Source organism: Melozone crissalis, unplaced genomic scaffold (assembly GCF_028551555.1).
Source record: "Melozone crissalis strain CALT ecotype California unplaced genomic scaffold, PUWL_Pcris_2 ptg000002l_1, whole genome shotgun sequence".
Classification (NCBI taxonomy): Eukaryota; Metazoa; Chordata; class Aves; order Passeriformes; family Passerellidae; genus Melozone; species Melozone crissalis.
Genome location: NW_026535780.1, coordinates 16,321,309 through 16,345,098, shown reverse-complemented (window position 1 = coordinate 16,345,098; position 23,790 = coordinate 16,321,309). Strand labels below are relative to the sequence as shown.

Genomic DNA, 23,790 nt, shown 5'->3' with positions numbered 1-23,790 from the left:
ACTGCATTTTCAGCTGGTTCCAAGTGATGTGTTGGGGGAACTGTGCAAATTTACATTAGGTGAAGAGAGGACTGTATGGAAAAGTACTACTGGTAGGCAAAAGCCAGACAGTTTCTTAAAACTAGAAGCTGATTGATGAGGCAGATGAACCATCCATAGGAGTTACAGAAACTCATTACTATGGAAGACATTTCTGCCAGACAAAGTAGTCAAAATAGTCCTAAATTTTATAGTATAAATTAAAGACATCTTTATTTGCTGTTTTTAATATTGGTTTTTACTATTATGGAAGTGGTAGTAACTGCTCAGGTCAGATATTTTTAAAATAATTCCATGTTTGCTAGGGATATGCAGAGCTGCTAATGAAGTATAAGCTTCTTGAAATTCAAGAAGGGCTTTGCAGTGCAGATCCATCTTGTTCATTTGGTCAGTGTGAGGAGGCATCTCAATCTGAGCAAGACTTCAGTGTTTTCAGTGTGAATATCTCCTCTCTGATCAACCCAGATAAAGCAGGTTGTGAGTAAAGGCAAGCAAAAAGCCTCAGGGATTCTGTCTTACTGCTCTGGATTGAAATGTAGCCTCTGGAAATGTATAGAACTCTCATTGAAAATGCTGACTGCAAAATTTGATGTGATTGGAGGTTTGATTTACTTTTGACAAAGAAATGGGCAGTGATGGAAGGAACAAGTCCAGTGAGAGCTGCTGTCCAAAGGTGTTTTTCCCTAGAAATACTTGATAAATCTTTGTGACTACTGAAATGACTGAAAAGATATTTTGACCTTTTTTATAAGGTCCCTGCTATGTCCAACCTGAGTTTGTTAATGTTCAAGCTGCATGGATGAACTTTTGTCTATCCTTTTCAACAATGTGGCATTTTATGGTGGGAGTAGTAGGTGGATTGTATGGACTTACCTCTTAGCATTGTGCAGCTGGTCTGTGGAATGAATACATAAAATGGAGCTTGCAAGGTTGCCAGTATTTGACACATGAAAGTTTTGTAAGGATTGTTAGAGCTTGGGTGGGTATCTCCTGTGCCTGCTTTTTGTCTCTGAATAGCAGAAGCTAGCATATGACTATGATGCACACAGAACAGGGCACATGAGTAAGAAGATGCTATTTTTACTCGATCACTTTTTAGAATAGAACAATTGTTATTGCATGTAACTCAAGTACTTGCCAAATACGCTTTAATGTAGCCTTAATTGATCTGCCTAAAGTTTTAAGCAGCCAGCAGTATTCCCACTGAAACACATAGTTATGAAAGGTTTGACACAGTAGGCAGCGAGTGCACAGAGGTAGTGATTGATCATAGATTTATCTGCTAAGCCTTGAGCCTACAGATGGAGAGACAAAGACTTTCCATCTGCCCATGCAAAACTTTGGATATATCAAGGCTGTGTTTTGAAGAGTGCCTTCAGGCTTTTTTCCAGACAGGATTCACAGAGTACCCTGTAGGAAAAGACAAGGCTTGCCCCAGATGCCAGTAACTTGCAATGGCTCTTGGTGACTTCTGTGTACCATCAAGCATGCTCAGACAAGCTGTCTCTTGGCTGCTTGCCATCTGGGAGGCAGGCAGGCATGGGAGGAAGGTAGCTGGGGGGGACAGAGCATTCTGATTGCCCTGTGAGCTCTTTTTTGAAACTGTGTGTGCACCCTGGAGAGATCTGTGTGGGCATGGAACTGGCTCACGTGTATGGGCCAGCTTCTGCAGGGCAACAAATTATCTTGCTCTGTATACATGGAAAAGACTTGAATTTGTGTTCCACCATATATAAATGTACTTAGTGTATTGCTTCTAGTTTTTTAGGACAGATGTGGGGTAATTTTTTCCACTTTAGATGCTCTGCTAACTATTTTTCTCACAGAGCTTTTCACTCTCATAACTTGGCAGATCTCAGCAGTCTTTTTAGATGCTGGAAAAGTGGATATTAGATTCAGCTCTACCATTAGGTTAGGAGTACAAGAGCACTTAAGTACCTTTGTTTTAAATAACAGTTTGTTTCATAAATGTAATCTTTGGATCTATGTTATTGTGTCTGCCAGCACCATTCATTATGTGCTTGTTGCTGTGCAGTCAGAGCTCTGCAGAACATCCACCCTTCTTCCTCAAAAGGAAACAAGTTCCCACCACAAAGCTTTCAATACAACTTGAACAACAATTGTTGGGGGAGCATGAAGAACGATTAGTCAACTGAGGTGGGGTTTCCAGCAGGGAAAGGAGAATATAAGTGATCTGAATCGGGATGAAGGGTTGTATTACTGAGATATGGATGATACATGAATATTGAGATTGTATGGAAGAATACTGGAAGAAGTTGTTTCAAAATCTAATGATACTGCTAATAGGGGTATTGGGCTGATACTGTGAGCTGATTTGGAGGGTGTTTGTTGTCTTGATGTACTGTTAAAATTTGGGATTGATCAGGTGGATGCAGTTTGGTGGAATGAAGAGGTGCTGAGGCAGCAGGGATGTTGTCAAAGGAGCAGTGTGGGAAAATGGTCTGAAAGCAGAGGGCAGGATGAGCTAGTGTTAGCCAGTACCAGGGTAAAGAGGAGTAATGGTCTGAACAATATTTTAGCCAGAAACTACTTTGTCTGGAGTAAGATTTTTTCCAGATGAATGCCATTAAGTCCTAAAAGAAATTTAAGATGTGTCAGCTAAGAGTCAGAGCCCATGGGCTGTGGTGAAGTTAGTGATTTGTGATTATTTTTTAAGAGCTGTTTAGACTCAGTTCTATGGGATGTTAACCCTGAGTGCTGTCAGCCCACCAAGCCCCATTAGGTTTGATAGTTGGTCCTGGGTTTTGAGCTGACCTTATCTAGCTAAATTATATAAGATGCAGATTTAAGAAGAGAATAATTATTGACCAAACATTGACTTCTTTGGTTGCCTTTAACAAATCTTGAAAGGGAACCATTTTGGTTTATATTGACATTTAAAAGGAGGCAAGAACTCCACCTCTCTGCCACAAAGATGGATCTATGTATTCTGTGTGGTAACAGGAAATAACAGACCCATGCAAGGAAATATTCCTTGTTCCTAATCTCTGTGTAGCTGAGGGTTGCAGGTAGCACTAGGAGAAGATAATAGAGCTGGCTACCTAAAGATGTATTGTGACAAAGAAAGAGAAACTTGGCCAAGGGACTGAGATACTTATTCTTCTTAGGAGATAAATACCCCTAGAAAAAAGTTCTCTTTCCCCACTTCCCTCCCCTACCCTTCAATATTAGCAACTCTGGAAAAGTCCCCTAGGACCGCCTGTGTTTCTTTTAACCACTCACCTGTTTTCAATTAAAAGGCAGTGGGCATCTCTGTAATTGCTAGCAGCCTCTTCCATTTCTTTCTCTTTTGTATCCTGAAGGAGCCCAGTAAAAGGCATTGCTGAAAAAGCACTAGCATTCATTACTCTTGAATGCATGATGGGCTAAGAGTCAAGCAGCATCTTGCCAAGTGACTTATTTATTTTTTAAGCCATCCAGGTGCTTACAGATTTATAAAACCATTGAAGTTGGAGAAGAGCTTTAAAATCAAGTCCTGCCCTTAACCCAGCACTGACAAGTCCACCACTAAACCGTGTCCTCAAGTGCCATGTCTACATGTTTTTTTTAAATACTTTCAAGGATGTTGACTGCCCCACTTCCCTGGGCAGCCTATTCCAATGCCTGGCAACCATTTCTTCCATGAAGAATTTTTTCCTAATACCCAATCTAAACTTCCCCTAGCCCAGCTTGAGGACTTTTCCTCTGATCCTGTCCCTTGTTACCTGGGGGAAGAGACCGACCCCCACTGCCTCCAGCCTCCTTTCAGGGAGTTGTAGGGAGTGACAAGGTCCCCCCTGGGCCTCCTTTTCTCCAGGCCAAACACCCCCAGCTCCCTCAGCTGCTCCTCACCTGAGTTGTGCTCCAGACCCTTCCCCAGCTCTGTTGCCCTTCTCTGGACACACTCCAGCCCCTCAATGTTCTTCTTGTAGTGAAAGGCCCAGAGCTGGACACAGGATTTGAGGTGTGGCCTCACCAGTGCTGAGTACAGGGGGACAATCCCTGCCCTGCTCCTGCTGGCCACACTGTGTCTGATCCAGGCCAGGATGCCATTGGCCTTCTTGGCCACCTGGGCACACAGTGGCTCATGTTCAGTCACTGCTGACCAGCACCCCCAGGTCCTTTTCCAAGGGCAGCTTTCCAGCCACTGTTCCCAGCCTGTAGGACTGCATGGGACCCAGAACTTATTGTGACCCAAGAGCAGGACCCAGCACTTGGCCTTGTTGGATCTCACACCACTGGCCTTGGGCCGCTGATCCAGCCTGTCCAGATCCCTCTGTAGAGCCTTCCTACCTTCCAGCAGTGTGATCAGCACTCCCAACCAACTTGGTGTCATCTGCAAACTTTCTGAGGGTACCCCCAATTCCCTCATCCAGACTGGTGATAGATATTAAATAGAACTGGCTGTGGGGAGCACCACCTGTGACCAGTCACCAGCTTGATGTAACTCCATTCACTACCACTCTCTGGGCCTGGCCACTCAGCCAGGTTTTTGCCCACTGAACAGTTCCCCAATCCAAGCCATGAAAAGCCATTTTTCGAAGAGAAGGCTGTGGGAGACAGTATCAAAGTCGAGGTAGACAACATCCACAGCCTTTCCCTCATCCAAGTGTGTCATGTGGTTATACATAGAAGGAGGTAAGGTTAGTCATCATGCTGCCATGTTATCAAAACCTGTATAATTTGCTCCCTCTAATGCATGGTAAATTAGGGCCATAACCCAGAAGGGTCTCCTTGTTGATGCCATGCCACCCTTCTCCCTAATCTCTATTGTTTGGGAGCACTGGGAAGGGAGGAGTTGCAATTCACAGGAGACTTGCTGCTGGCAGTGTTCTTCCAGGCAGTTTTAAGTCCCACTGTGTTCCCTAATTTCTCTTTGGTGAGCTCTGGAACTGGGCTGACAGCCAAAATCTGCCTGCTTCTGAATGTTGCTGTAGTGTGTTGGGGTTTCAAAGGTGTCTCTAGGAGTCTTCCTATTCAGCTAGGGAAGATCCTGGCAGAAAACAGTTGGAGGAATTTTTATGGATTGCATTCGATACCAAATGTCTTTTCACTGCTGATCAGGCCTTGCTGGAGCAGGGTGTGGTGGGAGGGGAATACTTTTACAGGTCGGTTATGATACATTTACATTTTTTGTACAGGGGGGAATTAATTAGGTTACTAACAGAACAGTTTTTATTCTCAGTGTGCTGTGAGAATACTCAGTCTTGGTGCATCACATCTATCTTTCTGTGATCTGGAGGACAGGCAGAGTTGTTAGTAGTTGTTTCCTTCGGGTAGGTCAATATGATCTAGAGGAGCTAGATAACAGTAGGTAGATATAATCTAGGAGAGAGAGAATTTTTTTGATGTCTTGAGGGACACTGATGTAAATATTAACCACAGAATCAAATTTCTTTTTAAGTTCCCATAGTAGGTGTTCCTGGCCTTGGTTTGCAGATGTAGGTATTGTAGTAGTTGCAGAAATCACTTATCTTTTAGAAATATTTGGATGTTTTTAAAGATCTCAAGGCAAAATGGTCAACATTTTGGCCTCTGCTTTAATTCTGTACCAAGGAACTCTTGTTATTTAGGCTCAAAGTTTTCAATTAAGACTCTAGGATTTAAGCTGAATAGATTTTCAAAAGGTGCTGGAGTGAAATAACCCTTTGCTTTCACTGGCAGCTTGAGCCAGTTTCCTGTGAGAGACCTTCAAGGGCTGATCTGTAGCTGGTAGAAACTGGTAGTTTTGATTTCTTCCCCAGCTTCCCATCCTTTGCTTCTAAGTCAAGCACGAGTAAAAGGGTAGCTTTTATTTTGGCTGTACATTGTAATTTAGGCTTCTGTTCAGATCTGTCAAACATTGCACCACAATATCTGAGCAAAGTTCTTTTGTACACAGGGCAAGTTGGGACCATTAATTACAATTAGTGCTAAAAGTAGCCCAGTTATGCAGGAACATAATGCAAAAGTCAGTCACATAAAGGGAAAGTTATCTCAGGATCCACACATTTTTAAAATCACTACTATATGTGTGAGTGCTGAAACTGTGAAAACTTGGGCAGAAAGCAAGCTACTGCCATAGTTCTAAAAGGGCATTTCTGTTGTATGCTTTGCATTTGTTTTATTTTTTTTCCTCTGGATGCTTTCCTTATTCTGCTGTCATTAGTTCCTCCCTCATTATATACTCCCAGGGAGTACATCTCTTTTGCTTGTTAGGATGGTGTAGGTGGTAACTTGCAATGGTACAAAGGACTGAAGGAGAAATAATCAGCTGGATAAGTCATTACTCTGTGCAGAGACTGACTTGCTGATTTTTTTGTGCATGGCTTACTTATCTCACTTTCTTTAAGACCTAGAATGTTGTAGGAATTGAAAATGTAATAGAAAACCTTCAACTTGTTTGCCTAGAAAGGAAAAAAATGTATGGTTGGATGATGAGCATTTAATAAAAGCTCTAAGTTGAGGGTCTTGGATGCTCTAGTGAATCCAGCAGAGCACAGTTCTGCATGGTAGCCTGCACTAAATCAATTTATACAGTGCTGCATTCCTCTTTTTCTTTCTCAAATATCTCACCTTGAATCCACATCAAAGTACAGATGGTTCATTTGCTGTGGTCTGACACAGCTCTGGTTACCGCATGGCACTTTCTCAGTACTTTGTGCTAAAGAACAACCGCTGGGTTCTTCTTTCCTAAAGCAATGTTTCTCCTATTTTTTCCCAGCTCTGAAGCAATGTTTCTCCTATTTTTTCCCAGCTATCCATTGCAATCTGAATCCAAATGGTATTGATCACCCTGTCCCCACAGAAGGCATTAACCTGCAGCTTGAAGGCGAAGGAGTTGATTCGCTGGCGGTGAAGAACACCGGTACTCCCAAAGGGCCCGAGTCAAAAGACACACCCAAGAGACAAGTGGAGCCAGAAATATCTAAGGTAGGTAGAATTGCCTTCTTATTTATTTTGGTGAGTCTTTAAGAATCCAGGCTTCTTGAAGTCCTGGCTTCTGCTTGAAAAGCATTTATCATCCTGTTAAAGACATATAAAGGTGTAAAAATAGCAGTCTGAGGAAATGGGTGTTACAGAAGCAAGGTACTGCTGTGGAGTTGTAGCATACACACATCTTGGATATTGCACTATTCTGTTTTTCTCTAATGGAAGATAATTAAAGTAATAGGATCTTTTTTTTTTTCATACACTGTGGACACTTTTTCCAAATAATTTGGGTAACAAGCAGAATGGGCACAGAAATGTTTTTCTTGAGTTTTTTTCTTGGGGCAAGTTAAGGAGGAGAAAAGTTCTGTGGATGTATAAATGTGTGGATTTTTATATGGGTGACTGATTTTAATAATCTGCTAACTCATTTTAGGTAAAATACCAGGCCAGTTCTTCCATGTCTGATGAGACAGTGAGCAAATGTAGTTTAGAGATGAGCTCCTGAAAGCAAATGTGTCTGTTCTTACTCATAAGCTTCTACTTCTTGTTTGAGTGCAGCAGACGTGACTACCAAGTGCAAGTGAATGTGTGTACTCAAGAGACTTTGGTATAGGACAGTAATTTGTCATATTAGATACATTTTTACCTGGAATCACAGAATATTCTGAGTTGGGAGGCATCCCACAAGGATCATCAAATCCAGCTCCTAAGTGGATGGCCCATACAGGGATTGAACCCACAAGCTTGGCATTACTAGCCCTAGGCTCTAACAAAGGAAGCTGGTCTCAGGGTCAAAGGAAAGATAAGAGAATGTTATAAAATAATTGAGAAATATTCTTTAAAAGCCTTATCAGTATTTTTGATTCTTAAAGGCCTGACACCAGGAGTTTGGGGGTAATTTCTGCAGAGTGGAAAATTGAGTCTTTATTGAATCTGACACTTTGAGAGTTATTAGAGCAAATAAAATGAGTGTCTTTTTTTCTAACAGGTTCAAAAAGGCAATAGAAATTATTTCAATGACTGAACAAATAGGAGTATTTCCTACTACCAACAGTACAATAAACTTAAAAAATAATACACATATGATTGTGATGTATTTCACTTTTGGAATAAAATAGTATTAAATGTTTTCAGCAATTTCCTTGACAATTAAGGTTTGGTATGAATTCTCCATTCTATTTTTTGTCTAAAATCTCTACTTTAAAGTTATTACAATTTAACTCATTTCATTCTGACTTAATGCATCAAACTAGATCCTTCATTACAGGCTTGCAGCAATTAAAAAACCCCTGCCACCTGCAATCTGTTAGGTGGCCATTTATCAACCACCTTGCTGATTTGTCATGAACCCTTGGAGAACAGGTTCATGGTTACTAATTTGAAATATCCATTTGGTAACAAGACCACCAGATTTCGGATGGGTTTTGAGACAAAGCTCAGCAAATAAGGCATTTGCCCAGCTGTTCAAAAAAGGCAAGCTAACCCTGCTTGTGTTTCAACATCAGCAGATAAAAATCTGCCCTGTATTGAACGCTGAGGGGGTGTGGTAAACTTGGAAACCATACAAACTTGGGAGTGAAGAAACTAAATGGTGCAGTAGGGCTCCCAATTGAGAATGGGCTTGTGTGTAGCTGACATGGAATACAGTCATATCAAAGTTGTCTTTGCTTGCAAAAGACTTATCCTAATGAAAAAAAATCAGAGTGAATTACATCAGTGATTTAATGTAAGCGAGCCTGCTGTCGCTGTGTGAGCTGTGATTGTTGGACTGATGAATATAAAACAGGCTGTCCTTGCTGGAGATGGCTGGGGAAGAGGGGAAGTGTGGTGCTCTCAAAATACTGAAATCCAGTATTTGTTTTCCATATATGATTGCAGTAGCTTTATTTAGAAAACTGGGCATGATTCAGATTTAAAAACAAACAAACCAACCGATTTTTTGCTTAATGGAATAAGCTTAACATAGTAGCATCAAGCAAATGGATTGGACTATTTTTTCTAAATTTATTGCTGCCTTGTTAGTAACTGTGTCTTTTATATGTGTATTAATTTAGTGATGTTTTTCATCTGGATTCATGTTATAGGCTGAGGTGGCCTGTCTTTTCTGGCTTGCTCTGCCTTAAATTTAAATATTGGTTTGCTTTGTCCTCTGAAATGTAAGTATGGAGTTGGACTTCAGCTTGTGTAGCTTTAAGAGTTGAATTAAGCTGCCATTAGGAAACTTCGTCCATACAATCATATATGTACAGTGGAAAGAGGAGCAGGGATTCAGGAAAGTTTTGTAAATAAAACATTGTGAACAGAGCTATTTGTTTTATATTTCCATTGCACAGTTGTTTTTAAAAGGATTTCTTTGCAGTCCTGTATATTCAAATAATATTAACACACACCTCATATTCACAGTAGTGAGACCTGTGTTGCACAAAGCAGTGCAATGTATTGAATATAATTTAAGATGCCTCCTAGGCTCTTGTTCCTGCTTTCAGCTTTCTAATTTGTCATCAAGATCACTTGCAGCACTTTAAATATCTGGTTTTGCTGTCCAAAGAAACAAACAAAATCTCCTTTCTAATGAAATATGTCCTTTCTTTTCTGTCCTCAGCTATGGAATTAAAGAACTGTAGTAACTCATGGGTTACAGACAGATTTAAAGTTCCTTTTTATGCAGCTACTGTAATGTAAATATGGGAGTACAAGTGTTTGTTTCTATATTTGGGATGCACACAACAGAAAGCGTAGCTCCAGTGAAGGATCACTCATTTATAAGTTCCTGATGAATATGGAATTTAGTATTTATAGGCTGACTGAGGTAAAATTATAATGGAAAATGGAACAATGATCTTAGTCTCCCTCAGCTGGTTCCCTAAGGAACCACCTTGTTACAAATATGAGCAAGTCCAAAACTGGCAAGATTATTCATAGCTAAACTAATGTCTGTAATCTAGTCAGACTCTGATAATCTTCAGGATAGAATACAAATTAAGGAACAGATATTAACTGTAAAAATGCTTAATTTTTTATTTATATATATATCAATATACATATTTTCTTGATCAGTAACTGATTTTTCATATTCCTGGTATATAAAAACAATTCAGGCAGTTGAGTGGTCACTTTCACAGAGCAGTAAAAGTCACTGGAGAAAGCAAGGATGGTTTTTAATGTGCATTTAAAAATATAAATTATTTCTCTGCCACCTATGTTTAAGCAATGTTATGTGTGTTTTCTGGAATTCTTATCTTTTTCGTTGAAATGTTACTTCTGGCTCTTATGTCTCATCTGTTTGGTTTTAATTCCATAGTCACAGAGTAGAATTCTGTTAAAAACAGGCTAACAAAGGTTTTGCTATACTTTTGGAATCCTGTACTTCTCTGAGTATAGGCAGCTTTTTGAAGGAGATTCAGAAAATGATCTCTTACAGCAGTATTGACTTTTATCAAGTCTTCCCCCATGATGCACTCACAAAGCCTTGTTGATGGTGGGTGTGAGACCCAGATCTGGGCTATTGCTCATTAGGAGGTTATTTATTCAGGGAGTTTTCTTTCCTGAGTAAGGTGTGCATACTTGGTGACACATTTTGTCTCATTATGTGGTAGCAGCAATAGCAGGTAATAAAGGCTTTTTAATGGCAACTACTGCTTTTAGGCTTTTTATGTTGTGTTAGCAATTGCAGGGGTTTTTTCTTATTTGACTTGAGAGAAATTAGCAGTCCTTTAAAATGGTCACGAAAACTATGAAAAGAAACTGGTAAAAGAAGTGAGAAGCTTTTATCTTGTCTTTTGTTGATAACTGCTATATAGACATCAGTAAACTATGTTTTGTTGCAGTGTAGCTCATTAGTTCTTTTGGTTGCTTTTGCTTTCTAAAAAAAACCCCTTTTTTTAAATTATATTGAACAGTACTGAAGGGCTGACTGAACTCAGTACCAAGAGGTGAAGAATTAATCTCAGCTTACTGGGCTCAGTTCAGGACTGACTGGGGTGGAAACAGCTCCTCTGGCTTCCCTGGCAGGGATATGCTCTGCTCAGCAAGTGGGAGGGGTGGAGGGTGTCAAGTGTGTAGTGAAAAGTTGAAGCACAGAGAGTAAGGATTTTAAGTAATAAAGGTGCTACAGAATTCCTAGAAATATTAAAATTTTGTCAGTTATTTAAATAAAAAAGTCTTGATACTGTTCTCTAACAAGAGACTAGGAAATCTTCTAGAAGAATTCTCCAGCTTTTTAATCCATGGCTTCTGCTTCACAGTGTTTATCCCTTTTGTTCAAGCTTATCAAATGGGTTGGATGAGAAAGACAGTGTTAGGCCAGTCTGGGTGAGGCTGTAAGCAATCTGATCCCATGGCAGGGGGCTAGAACTAGATGATCATTATGGTCCCTTCCAACCCAAACCATTCTATATTCCCCCCACACCCCACTTTATTTTAACCTTTTTTGCAGTTGAGAAACACCAATGCCCACTGAAGTGGGGCAATGAGGTTTTACCATTTTGAGTTGTCTTCCTATTATCTTCCTCTTGTGAGACTTCTGGTGGCCACAGGGTATGGGAAAAAGAACCAGACTGGACTGATTAAAGTTAAGAAACATTTTTCTGTTGAAATGAAGGTTCAGCAAAACCCCAGCTGAGCTGTTCAGTTCCTCCAGATTTTGCTTTAAAACTGTATGTCAGGGTGTTTGAATTACAGATCTCTGTGTGTTTCTGAGTAAGGTACTGACCTTAGATGGGGAAATGTTACTTTACTGATAGATAGTTTGCTTTTCTTACCTTACTTTTGTGGAGAAGTAGTTAACAGATTTCCACTGTCCACATCAGACTACCAAAATGAAAGCCAATTTTTTCCCCTCTCCCCACTCTGACTGTGATAGTGACAAAACACCACTTACTGCATTGGCTCTTCTTTATGACTAACAAAAATGGGCACAGAATCTCAGTGTAGAATATATCTGAAGTGGGTTTAAAAACATTTGGTAAATGTTACTATCACATAGCTGAAATAATTACACTTCAGGATAATGTGCCTTTCTAGTGTCTCGTTCTGTGATTATTAGTAATACACAATAATTACTGTACCTGCTTCTATCTTAATATTCAATGCACTTTTCATGTGTTGCACAGTTATAGGTATGCATGTAAATTGGGGGCTGAAATGTTTGATGTGTATGCATCCCTTCCTCTCTCAGCCTGTCATTCACAATTGTGACCTCTGGCTGAAGCCTGAAGTTTCAGAGCCATGCAGTGAGCAAACCTCTTATCCTGAGCTGTGAAACAGCAGTGCTGGGTGACTTTGTGCATTTCAAGCCACTGAGAGTGATATTTTGTTCATCATTCTGGGATTTCACAGGAGAGGATGAAGTGCTGAAGTAACCCTACCTGTACTGCAAAATACAGCTGCTTAGTTCAGAATCCACATTCTCACAACCAAGAAAAACAAGAAACATCTCTCTGTTGGGGTCCTCTAAGCCATCTTACCACAGGAGGACAAATTTCTGATTCAAAATCCCAGTATATTCTTGTTGTAGCATGATTTTTGCCATTGCTGTATCATCCATTTTTGCTATAAATAGTTTAATTTGAAGGCCTACATTTTTACAGCAAGGTTTCTCCATTCAGCATAAAAGATCTGGTTTCTCCTGTTCATTCTGTTCACAATGATTGCATGCCTGGGGATTCTGAAAAATGTCATCTCCTCTGCTGACAGCATCCATTTGGAAGTGGGAGATCTTGACAAGTTAGTGGGTTGTGCTCTGTCCAGGACAGTGAGGGAAGGGAAGGGCAGGTGGAAAGGACCATTTGTGTCCTACTCCTTTGCCCCTCATCTCAAAGTGGGACTGTTTTCCTATTGGTTTTCTCCCCACAGGAAATAAAAATAATAAACTCTGACTAATTCCTAGCTCTTAGGTGGTATAAGAAGAACAGGTGAAGTTTATTCACTAAGACACTGTTGATTGACCTTCTGAACAAAAGGCCTTTATGAAGTTCACCTGTACAAGCACACTCCCTTTATGACTTCAGTCCATCAGGTGATATTAGGAAAAGGAATTTGTTAGGATTTTACAGCTGGATTTTTTAACAGTTGTACTGCTACTTTCAGAAACAAATCAAGGATGAAAGCACTTTGGGAAGTTGCATGCGCGCAGGTGCTTGCACGTGGAGGACATCGAGGTGTTGGCCCTGGGAAGCGCTGCAGTCTGTGACCCTGAGCTGTGCCTGGGGCTGCACAAACACTCAGCACTGAGCTGGTGCTGCTGCAGAGACAGTCCTTGTACAGGGCTGCCTTGAGCAGATGGTTACCAAGAGGCAGCTGAGAGAGCATAAGGAGGGAAGTGTAGTCTGATCTGGCTCCTGTTGTCCTGTGAAAACTATCAATGTGAAATTTGTGTTCTTTCCCATTGCACTAGTGTGAAAAGGAGCAGCAATTGCAGTACATATTAGCAAACATAAGCAGTAAAAAGCTGTGGCAGTGCTCTAGAAATAAGCGGGATGTTTAATACTACAGACACATGTAGATACAGACACCTTATTTAAAACAACTCCAGGGAAAAAGAAATGTAGATAAAAAGATGGAGTGGCTTTTAGAGCCTTTTTAGAGGAAAAAGCAATTCCATACAGAATGTGGATGCATATTGTACTTACAGTGCCAGTTCTGCTGCTTGCCTCATTGTGAAGCTGTTTCACAAGCCATCCAAACCCTCTGCTTCCACTTTGAAGCTACTTTAAGGGCTTCAAAAATAAAGCAGTATTATAATGACACAGCTGCCTTGTCGGGGATGGAAAAATATATAGAAAAATAATAACTCCATGGTCAAGAAAATAATAGCATTGTGATTAAAGGGATTACAAAATGTACTATGGAAGCAATTTAGCCTTTAAAATGGAAAATGCTCCACTGCTGACACTAGAGGTCTGTGAATGGTGTTTTTCACCTGAGTTATAACTCATAAATATAATATAATAAAAAAAGATATTTTATTAATCTGCCTCGTGTTTGCTGGCAGTTGCTGTAGTCACTAGAGAATCATAGAAACATTTGTTTTGGAAGCAACCATAAAGATGATCTTGTTCCACCCTGGCATGGGAAGGGACACCTTTCACTGGACCAGGTTGCTCAGAGTTCCATCCAGCCTGGCCTTGAACGCTTCCAGGGATGGGGCATCCACAGCTCCTCTGGGCAACCTGTGCCAGTGCCTCACCATCCTCACAGTAAGGAATTTTTTCTAATATCTAATCTAAACCTATTGTCTTTCAGTAGGAAGCCATTCTCCCTTCTCCTGTCACTTTATGTCCTTGTAAAAAGTCTCCTCCATCTTTCTTGGAGGCTCCTTTCAGGTACTGAAAGGCTGCAGTTAGGTCACCCAGAGCTTTTTCTTCAGGCTGAACAATTCCAATTCTCCCAGCCTTTCCTCACAGGAGTGGTGCTCCATCCTGCTAATCATCTTGGTGACCTCCTCTGTGCTCACTTCAACTGCTCCATGTCCTGAGCTGGGGACCTCAGAGCTGGAGGCTGCACTGCAGGTGGGGCCTCACTAGAGTGGAGTAGAGGGGCAGAGTCACCTCCAGCTTCCTCTACAAGTGGGAATTTTTGTCCTTTCCATTTCAAAAAATAACATAATTGTGGAGAACTGGGAGTGAGAAGTGTCATAGTCACAAAAGGAGTGTGGGACTGCTGTAGTCTTGATAATGTATGGAAGGAGTTTCTTGGGTTATCACCACTAAGAAGGGGAGGAATTTCATTAGAAAAGCCTGGAAAAGGGTGGCCTGGAGCAGAGTGAGGTCTGTCTTTCCCTGAGTTTCTGTGGGTAGAGTTCAGTTTGCTGATGAAGGCAAATTAAATGACATGTCTGTGTATAAGCTAGGTATGTAAACTCTTCTGACATTTAGGGCAATCTAGTCAGCATGCTCACAGGAGCAGGAGAGGGATCAGGCTCGGTGTGAAGTGAGTGCTGCTCACCTGAAGCTGTCTGCATTTTGGGGATTGTTTTGACACTTGAGTTTAGGTGGTTGGATCTCAAACTCGGTTCTTTCCTCTCCCTTACTGCATTTGCTATTGCAGTGGTTATCCATGTCTGATGGAGGTGTAACCTTGGGTTGGAAGAAGCTGTTTCAGAAGCTGTACTTACCTCAAAAATCATACTTGGAACAATTAGGATAGACTACTCACATATATATGGTTGTGTTCAAAATTATATTCTGGCAAGCAAATACCTTGTAATCTGAAAAAAAAATAGTCTCACCTTTTGGATTAAAAGCAAATTATTGGAGTTTGTGTGTTTCATTTTTACACTCTTAGTTTAATTGGTCTTGGACTTTTAGAAGGCTGTTGCTCCTCTCTAGAAGTGAAGCTCTTGCTGTCTGGCTCAATTTACCCAAATATAGAAGAATGTTGATAACTAGGACCAGTTAAAACTGTTGTTTCAGTAGAAATCTGAGATATGGACTGAATTTTCTAACAAAATTACAAACTTGATATATGGAATAAATTTGCTAACAAAATTTTGTCTCTTGCATGTGTATGTACATTTGATTTATTGTTCAGGTCAGGCTGTCTGAGAGTAACAAATGCAGCAGCACATTTGCTGCTGTTCCCATTCTTTTCCATGGGACAGATTCTCAAGCTGTTTTCCATGGTGGGTAGTGGTAGAGGCTTGCACTGGTGCTTTCTCCTGCCTCTGGTTTTGACTGGAAGTATTTGGTGGATGGAGACTGAAGTAAACTGGTCTTTTGCTCTGAGGGGCCTCTAGGCACTGCACAAATGCCAACAATAATGACCTCTGATGTCATGAGGATTTTCAGTATTCTCTCGTGTCATACTTTTCAAATACCAGGGTTTTTTTAGGTGTTGATGAATGTGGACTTCAGTCAGAAGTGTTTTGGTTTTATCTGAATTCTACAGTCAAGTGCAGATTATTGTGTTGCTGCTGGACCACTGCAGGGAGCAGGGAAACAACTCCCAAATGTTAAAGTGTGCATTTGCTGTGATTCTGTGTACCATCCGTGGGGCAAGCAGAAGATAAATGTTGTGTTTTAAACACAAATGTTGTGTTTAATGAGAGACAATTCTTCCCTTTTCCTTTTTAGTTTTTTTTACCAATTCATTTGTAAGTAGTATGGGGTTTCCTTGGTTATAATGCCATTAAGGGAAACTTTGATATAGTGATTCAGCCTGGGGATGGCTTTAAGTGCCTCTGTCCTACTTCCAGTACTTTTGTGCTTCTAGTAATGTTGATGGTGTGCTTTTATATTGTCATTAGCTGCTCTTGAAATTTGCAGGGTTAGTTCAAAAATGAGAATGATGTCCAAGTATGACAGAGTCTTGAACTGAAAGAAGCATTGCAAGTGCTCAGTGAGAGGGCAGCTGGAGTGAGGAAGCAGTACGATAGCACGTTTCTTTGAATTTTGGGAGGTGCTAATGTGCAGCTGAGACCTGTGGCACTTTTGGTGAGGAAATTTTCCTGTGTGACCATCCAGGAGCCACTCTGGGAGTCACACTAGCACGACCTGAGCTGGGTCTGAGGCCCCTTCACAGCCACTGAGATGGTCAGACCAGGTTTCCTTACTGCCTCTACCCTGTCTTTTCCGCAGCAGAATCTCAGACATGCGGATACTTAAAATAATTTCATCATTGTGCAATAACAAAATAACAACTCGAGCTGCTGCCTCGTAGGAAGGAGCCCAAACAAAGGAAACCCTGGGCTTTTGTATCCTTATGGTCTAAGCAGAGGAAGGTCTGGGCTCTTCCTGCTGAGTCACTGGCTCCTGCCGTGGCTCTGAGTCACCTGGCTGGTGCCACAGGTCCCTGCAAAGGATGGGTGTCAGGTCTCAGCCTCTCTCCTGCCCCCCAGAGCTCAGTCTGCAGCTCTCACTGCAGCTGCTCACCCAGCTACCTGTACTGAGTGTATTCCTGAGCCCTTGGAAAAGACAAATACTATTGGTGATAGTGGCATGAAACATCACAAGTAAATTTCCTTTTGGAGATTAGGGCATGTGTATCCAATTCTGTCAACAAATCAACACTTTAAGAAGAGAAAAGAGATTACATTTTAGGTTTTTTTACTTACTTTAGCTTTTGAACTGTCTCTTGTTCTGTTTTTGCAAAGCTGTGATGCTTTCCTATTCTCTGAATATTCCAGCTGCCATCTTCCTGTCAGACTGTACAGATTGACACATAGCCATCTCCTGCCTGCCACTTCAGTCTCCACGTTACCTGCCAGGCTGATCTTGTCACCCCTAAAGCCTCGATGAGGAGTGCCTTCCCTCCCTAGCTGATGAGTGTCTTTTGTCAAAGAGTTCACTTGAGTCAGGGTTAGCTACAACAGTTAAGGCTAATGTAATACTCAGCTTTGCTTTGCAAACTGCTCTCTGAAATGGGAGATGCTGATCCTTATCCCTGTGGTGCAGTGCTGTTAAACCCCACCACCTATCCCTGACTCAGAATGAATAACCAGCAGAATGTGTTGGGGCTTCCCAGCTGTCTGACAGTGAGTGTGCAGTGGGAGAGGCTCAGCATGGGTTCCAAGAGGTGGCTGTGCCCATCTCATGTCCCTCAGCAGCTCACAGATGTGACCCTTCTTGCAACCTCAAGAGCTGCAATAGCAGGAGCCATGAGAGTGTGCAGCCCTGGCTGCTGGGAACTCTTTGGGTTACAGGAAGTGGTTATATTGGCCATTTTTGCTAATGTAAACATTTAATTTCCTGCTTACACATCTGCTAGCAGTCACTAAATGGTCTGGAACATCAATTCTTCCATCTCCCTTACTTCCTAGTTCCTTACCCAGAGATTAGAGTCATTACTGGTAGGGGTTGTTGCCAGAAGATTTACTTGGTAGAATGAATATTTCTAATTCTACCAATGTGTAGGAATTAATATTGTGATGAGGCATCAAGCTGCACTTCTGGGGTTAAATGTGTCTTTAATATGCATATCTAAAAATAGAAAATCTTCAGAACTGAACAAGGTAGACTTACTGCATATCTTGAGGCCTTTTTTCTGTCTTTAACAAAGAAAATCTCGTAAGTGGGTATTATGTTCTGCCAATTTTCCTTTTTCCTCTAATGTTGGTAAGTGCATCCATCAACTTTGCTGACCTAGACACTCCCTACTTTTTTTGCCTTTTTTTTCCTTGCTTTAAACAGAAGCATGACAATAGAGTCTGTACCTAATGGTTTTAGAACTGCTATTAATCCATCTTTCATTCAAGGCTGATTGCTTTCAATCTTAGCAGCATGCTTTAGATTGTGACAGATGTTGTGAATGTCTTTTCATTATTTAAGGGCAGATGTGACTGAACTTCAGCACACCTATGCTGAAAATACAGTCTTCTATCTAAATAAAGCTTGTGATAGGTTTGAAGATGTAATTTTAAATAAACAATATTCTTATTGAGTGAATAGAAAAAAATTTTCTGGAGGTAAAGGCTATCACAATAGTATGTTCTCCTTCAGATATGACTGTCTCAAACTTACTTCTCTTTTAGTAAGTTGGAACTTTTGCATTTTTTTAGGTTTGTCCTGAAGAGTGAATAGCTTGTCAGCTTTGTCGACATTTCAGCATTGAGTGGTAATATGTGAAGTTGATGAGGAAAACTGAGACAGGATGAAAAATGAGCTAACCTGCAAGTGTACTAAACCTTCCTGAAGCCTTTATTCTTGACTGTAGAAGAAGATTCTGAAGTGCTTGTTAAGGTTCATGCTTATTTAACTGTCACCATGGATTTCTTTTTCTGTAGGGAAGGCTACTTTGTGGCTTGCAGACTGTAGTTAAAGGTCCATAGTGACTGGTAGCAGATTATTTTGGAAAAGTTTTTTGCCTGAATAATTATCAGCTCTGTTTTTCCTAGGTGCTATTTCATGTTCCCTTACTCTCTCCTGAAATAATTTAGTATTGGAAGGTCTTAATTTTTAAAGAGTATTTTCTAATGGGAGAAAGAAAATAAAGAACAGTGCCAAATAAAATGCGTAGATCAGGTAAGTGTTCAGCATGCTGATTAAACTGTCAAATTCAGATGAAATTCAGTTAGTTGTGTACATCCATTGTACATGCTGCACCTTCTGCTTTTTGCTGTGAAGAAAACAGTATAAGATAGTACCTACCTGCTTGGTTTTGGTTGTGTTTTTTGTTTTGGTTTGGGTTTTTTTCCTGTTGATCTTTTATTCCCTTTGTGGGAAAAATCCCCACACCAGAGTGCATGCTATTATTGCTCTACAATATTTTATGCAAAATTTAAGTGATTTCTAAAACCACAAAATAAACTGAACAGATGAAATTGAATTTGAAAATTAAGCTAGCTTCTCTATGTGAGGCACAGAGATGACAAAACTGGGTCATTGTTGATGAAATTCTTATTTAACTCTTTTCTGCATGTTCATCACCTTCTTCCTCCCAGAACCATCTCCCATGGCTAGGTTTTTGTTCTGGGTTTGTGCATTGTTGTGTTGTCATGTGTTGCCACAAACCTGCTTCCCTTCAGGATCTAACAAAGCCTTCTACAAGACTGGAGAGGAGACATCGTGCAAAGGAAGTGGAAGTGTGTCCTAGCTGAACTGAGCTGATGATGGAGCACCCCATTTAATGATGTAGCACATTTCAGTCCCCAGTCCCTACCTGCTCTCATTTTACTGAGTTGGCAGCTCAGCTCTGACTTGAGTGAGTTGATCAGTGTTTCACCCACCTGAATGATCTCGTTTTGGCTTTTACTAACAGTAGGATACTCTGTACTGGTGGATCAAGAGCAACCAGTGAGAGCTGTCCCCTTTGGCAACGCTTCCTTGTTAATTTAGCTTATTTTAATCACTTTGCCATGCTGGCAGTAGTTAAGGGGAGTACTGCTTTGCTGCTTTTCCTGCTGGGAGGAAACTCTGTGGAAGTGCAATCTAAATAGAGCTAGTGGATGACTAAATCAGATTTGGAGGACGAACAGGGGATATCAATCTTAAGAGAGCTAACATTAATAACCAAATATATTTTGATTTTACACTATTTCACCGTCTTTACCAAATGCTTCCGTTTGTTCTAATGCAGAAGAGATGAGAATTGGATGATACAATGAAACTTTGCAGGTATTTTTTTTTTCAGATAAATGTAGCAGCCCTCTGTGTCCAGTGTTACAATTATGTGAACAATATAGTGGGATACAGTGGAATTATCCATCTCATACACTTCAATATATGATTGAGCTCAAGGTATCAAAAGAAAAAGCCAAGGAAAGCATAGGCTGCCTGCAGGGATGGTGGGTGCATCATGGAGATCAGACAAGGAGCAGGTTGTGGGCAGCAAGACAGAATTTGACTGCAGAGAATGAAATGTAGTACAAAGGAAGAATAATTTCTAGGATGAGTCTGAATATTCCACTGTATTTATAAATCTTAGAATTGAGGAGGAGGTAAAAACAGGAAATTGTTGCTGCTGCATATAAGTACAGAAGAATAAGGCTGCTGTGCTGCATAAGTGAGTAGGACTATGAAACAAGGCAGGACTTGAAACTTTCCTACCTTTCCTTTCCTATTAGAAAGTTCCTCTCATAGTTTTGTTAATTGTTATTAATCTGCCACATATATAAACAGATTGACTGCAGCCTCTCTCTTACCAAAGCTCCTATCAGTTTTTCTTTTAATCCTGGTCTAAATAGATTGACAAGGATTATTGTGTAAGAACAGCAAATTGAGTTTCATTGACCTTTGGAATCAACATAAGTATAAGAATGTAAGTGATGAGCTTGAGGTGTTACTGATGTTTTAATCAGTGAAGCAAAAGAAAGCAAAAGCCATGTGTGAATATTTCTTCTCTACTTTGACTTTTCAGATTAATTATCACACAGGTTTTTATGATTATTTGTGAAAGTCTTTAAGACCAGTGAATTTTGATAGAAAAGTTACTCTGATTTCCTATTTTTATGCTCTTGAAGCATATATATATATAAAGGATTTAGCTCTCAGATTGTTGCAATGCAAATCTCACATGGTAAGTAACTGCGCCATTGCTGGCAAGTACTTTCAAATGACGTGCCAGAGTACTTCAGTGCATCTTTACTGTGTTTTATGCCTGTCTTTAGAAGTGATCAAGATGTTAGATAGCATTCCTAGAGGTTATTTCTGAGAATATTAGCCAAGGGAGTTTTTTGATATTGATAATATTTTCTTGTCTGTCAGGAAACAGCCTTTTCTTTTGTGCATCTGCTAATATTTTTGTGTAGTAAAATAATAAAAGGTCGTATTACTGTGTTCAAAGAAATAAAAGAGCAGCAGGATAAAAGTGAGGAAGAAACATCCATCTCCACGTAATCTTCTCCATGAGAACATAAAAGGATATTTCATTGCATGAAGTAAGCCTTTAAAGGAGGTGATTGCTTCTCCTCCAGGGACAGTTCAAATGTTTTTGACTTAAGTGTGGAAAACCCTTGTTGACTAAGGAGGTTTTGGAAATGTCCTCATACACAGCTGGTGATAACATGTTAATTTATAATTTTAAGGTGGTGATATAGCAGCTGTGTACAAGAGGTGATCATCTCCATGTGGGAATCTTCAATCACAAGGTGAAATGGGAAAGAAATGGGAAAGTGTGCTACTGCCTCTTGGAGCAGTTGGGCTCTGGTGAGCCACGAGCAGGAGAACAGCTTAAATGTATTAGGTGAGACAGGGCAGGTGAGCAAATGTGAAAAGTACTGACACACCTGTAAGAGAAAGGTGAATTCCTAAAAGCTGAAACACAGTGGAATGCAGTGCCTTACAAAACTCCCTGGGGTTGTCAAAGTGCTGCCTGTCAGTAGATGGTGCTCTTTGTTTCAGCTATTTACTGTTGCTGCCTGTGTTTGGCCATGTTTTCATCTAAAAGTTCTGGTAACATTCTTTAACAGTTCATTTCTCTGAATTCTGATGCATGGGAGATTAGAAAATTGAGTCTTTTGAGGGACTGCCAAAGCAAATAAAAATAAAAAAGTGTTTTCTAGGCGCCTTTGAAGCATCCTCCATCGTTGAATTTTTTCAATGACTTTTGCTTGTGTTTGTGTACTGTTTTGAATTTGGACAAATTCAGAAGCTTTCAGCATAAAAACCCTTGAACAGACATTGTGGATTTGAGAATATATAGCAGACTAATTCAGTTTGGCAACTGACCTGTAAAACACTGCAATAACATGGTCTAAAATAAAATTGCAAAGCAGATTTGTCAAGCCATGTACGATTTTTAAGTTTTCTTTTGCATGTTTACTTTGTAGTTTTACCTGCTGTTTCTGGATAGATAGGAATAAGTTTATTTTTAAATGTAATGCTTCTTAGAAGGGTCTTAAATGAATCAGTGCAATTGAGTGTTTTACCTGGAGTCATTTATGCATCAGTAATTGGATGGATATAAAAACCTGCATAAAAATGAAATTTCCTTATTAATGTGGTTGGAGTATTATTGGACCTGTCTGTATATGTTATTATTCAGAAAACATGCCAGCTTTGAAGGAAAATATGTTAAATGTGTTAATTGTTCAAAAACATCACTTGCCAAAGGCTGCTGTTGAGACAAAAGCCCTGATCTGGGCAGCAGAACAGCATGGCAGACCTAATGGAAAATTTGAAATGTTTAAACTTATGTGTGTCTTTATGTCTTACAGAACATCAGCTACTTAGCCAAGAGTTAAATTTTGGCTTGTGAGATGTATTTGCCCCTGGAGTGAATCTTGAGAACTGCCTGCTGTTCACTGCCTGAGCTACTGGTCTTTGTGCAAACAGAAACTGAAGGATTAATGTGAATTTTTCATGTAATCTTAAACTGCAATCACATGGTCCAGGAAAGAGAAGGGAACTGAGTTTCTTTCAGAAATCTAATAAAAATACTTCCAGTTCTTATTTAGGGCAAGTTTGTCTTCCCTGGACATTAATTTAGTTCTCCCTTCACAATCTCTGTCCAGAAAAGATACATATGCAGTCAACACATTACAGCAGATGAATATTGTTCCTTATTGTGCTTAATTTACCTTCCTTTAGCCCTTGTCTCAATTTCACCTCCTTATGTCATAAGTTCTTCATATTGAGGTCAGGTGGACATAATGTTTTTATAAAAACCTCAGTGCCACATTTCTGTGTTGCCACATCTCGCAGGTGCCTTCTCCAGGAAGATGTTGCTGGGACATTTTGGGCATATTTGGGTTTTATTTTTTAATGATACCTGAAACTGAAAATGCAAATCTTCACTGGCATTCCTGATCTGCTTAGTCTCCATGTGGTGCCTGCTGGATGTTCCTGGGAACATCCTATTTTCCCTTGTGGGCTGATGTTAACACCAGAGGAAGTCAAACTCCAGATGAGCCATTCCCCATCCAGTAAAAGAGGGGCACAAAAGGAGAGACTATGGGTCTCCTACAGCAATTTGCTAAAAGCCCAAAGCAATGGAATAAGACATGCACAGTAACAACAGTATTAGTAGCAAAAGGGCCTGGGCTTTGTGGATCCCAGTGTGGGGGGTAAAAGGGCATTGTAGTGCTAAAGTTATTTTTGTGAATATAGGACTTCATAAGGATGATAAGTGAATACAGGAATTCCCTTATTAGGGAGAGAAGATTAGTTTCTCAAAAGTAATTAGCAATAAATTACATTGACATCAGAAGTGCCCTGCTTGTTTTGAAAAATAAGTGATGGATCTGCCTTGTAGATAATTTATTTGAGAAATCCATTATGACCTTCTATACACAGGCATTGGAATGCTCTTGCATGAATCAGATGGTTGGGCTAATCTGACTCTTCTGTCAGCATCTGCCTTTTTTCCTCCTGTTTTTGCTGGATGTCTTCTTGGGGAAGCCAGAGATTGACCTGTCAAGTCATGCTCAGACCTTTTCTTACTTCTGCTTATCTACTATAAAGTTGT

General features: G+C 40.3%; 1 protein-coding gene across 1 annotated transcript in view; it reads left to right on the top strand.

Moving 5' to 3' along the window:
- The window catches only part of SAMD12 (sterile alpha motif domain containing 12), a 173,522-nt gene that overhangs the window by 11,340 nt on the left and 138,392 nt on the right, over positions 1-23,790 (top strand). Inside the window, exon 2 of the mRNA XM_054271578.1 lies at positions 6,776-6,951. Within this exon, the coding sequence (XP_054127553.1) occupies positions 6,776-6,951 (176 nt within the window). The remainder of the gene's footprint in view (positions 1-6,775; positions 6,952-23,790) is intronic.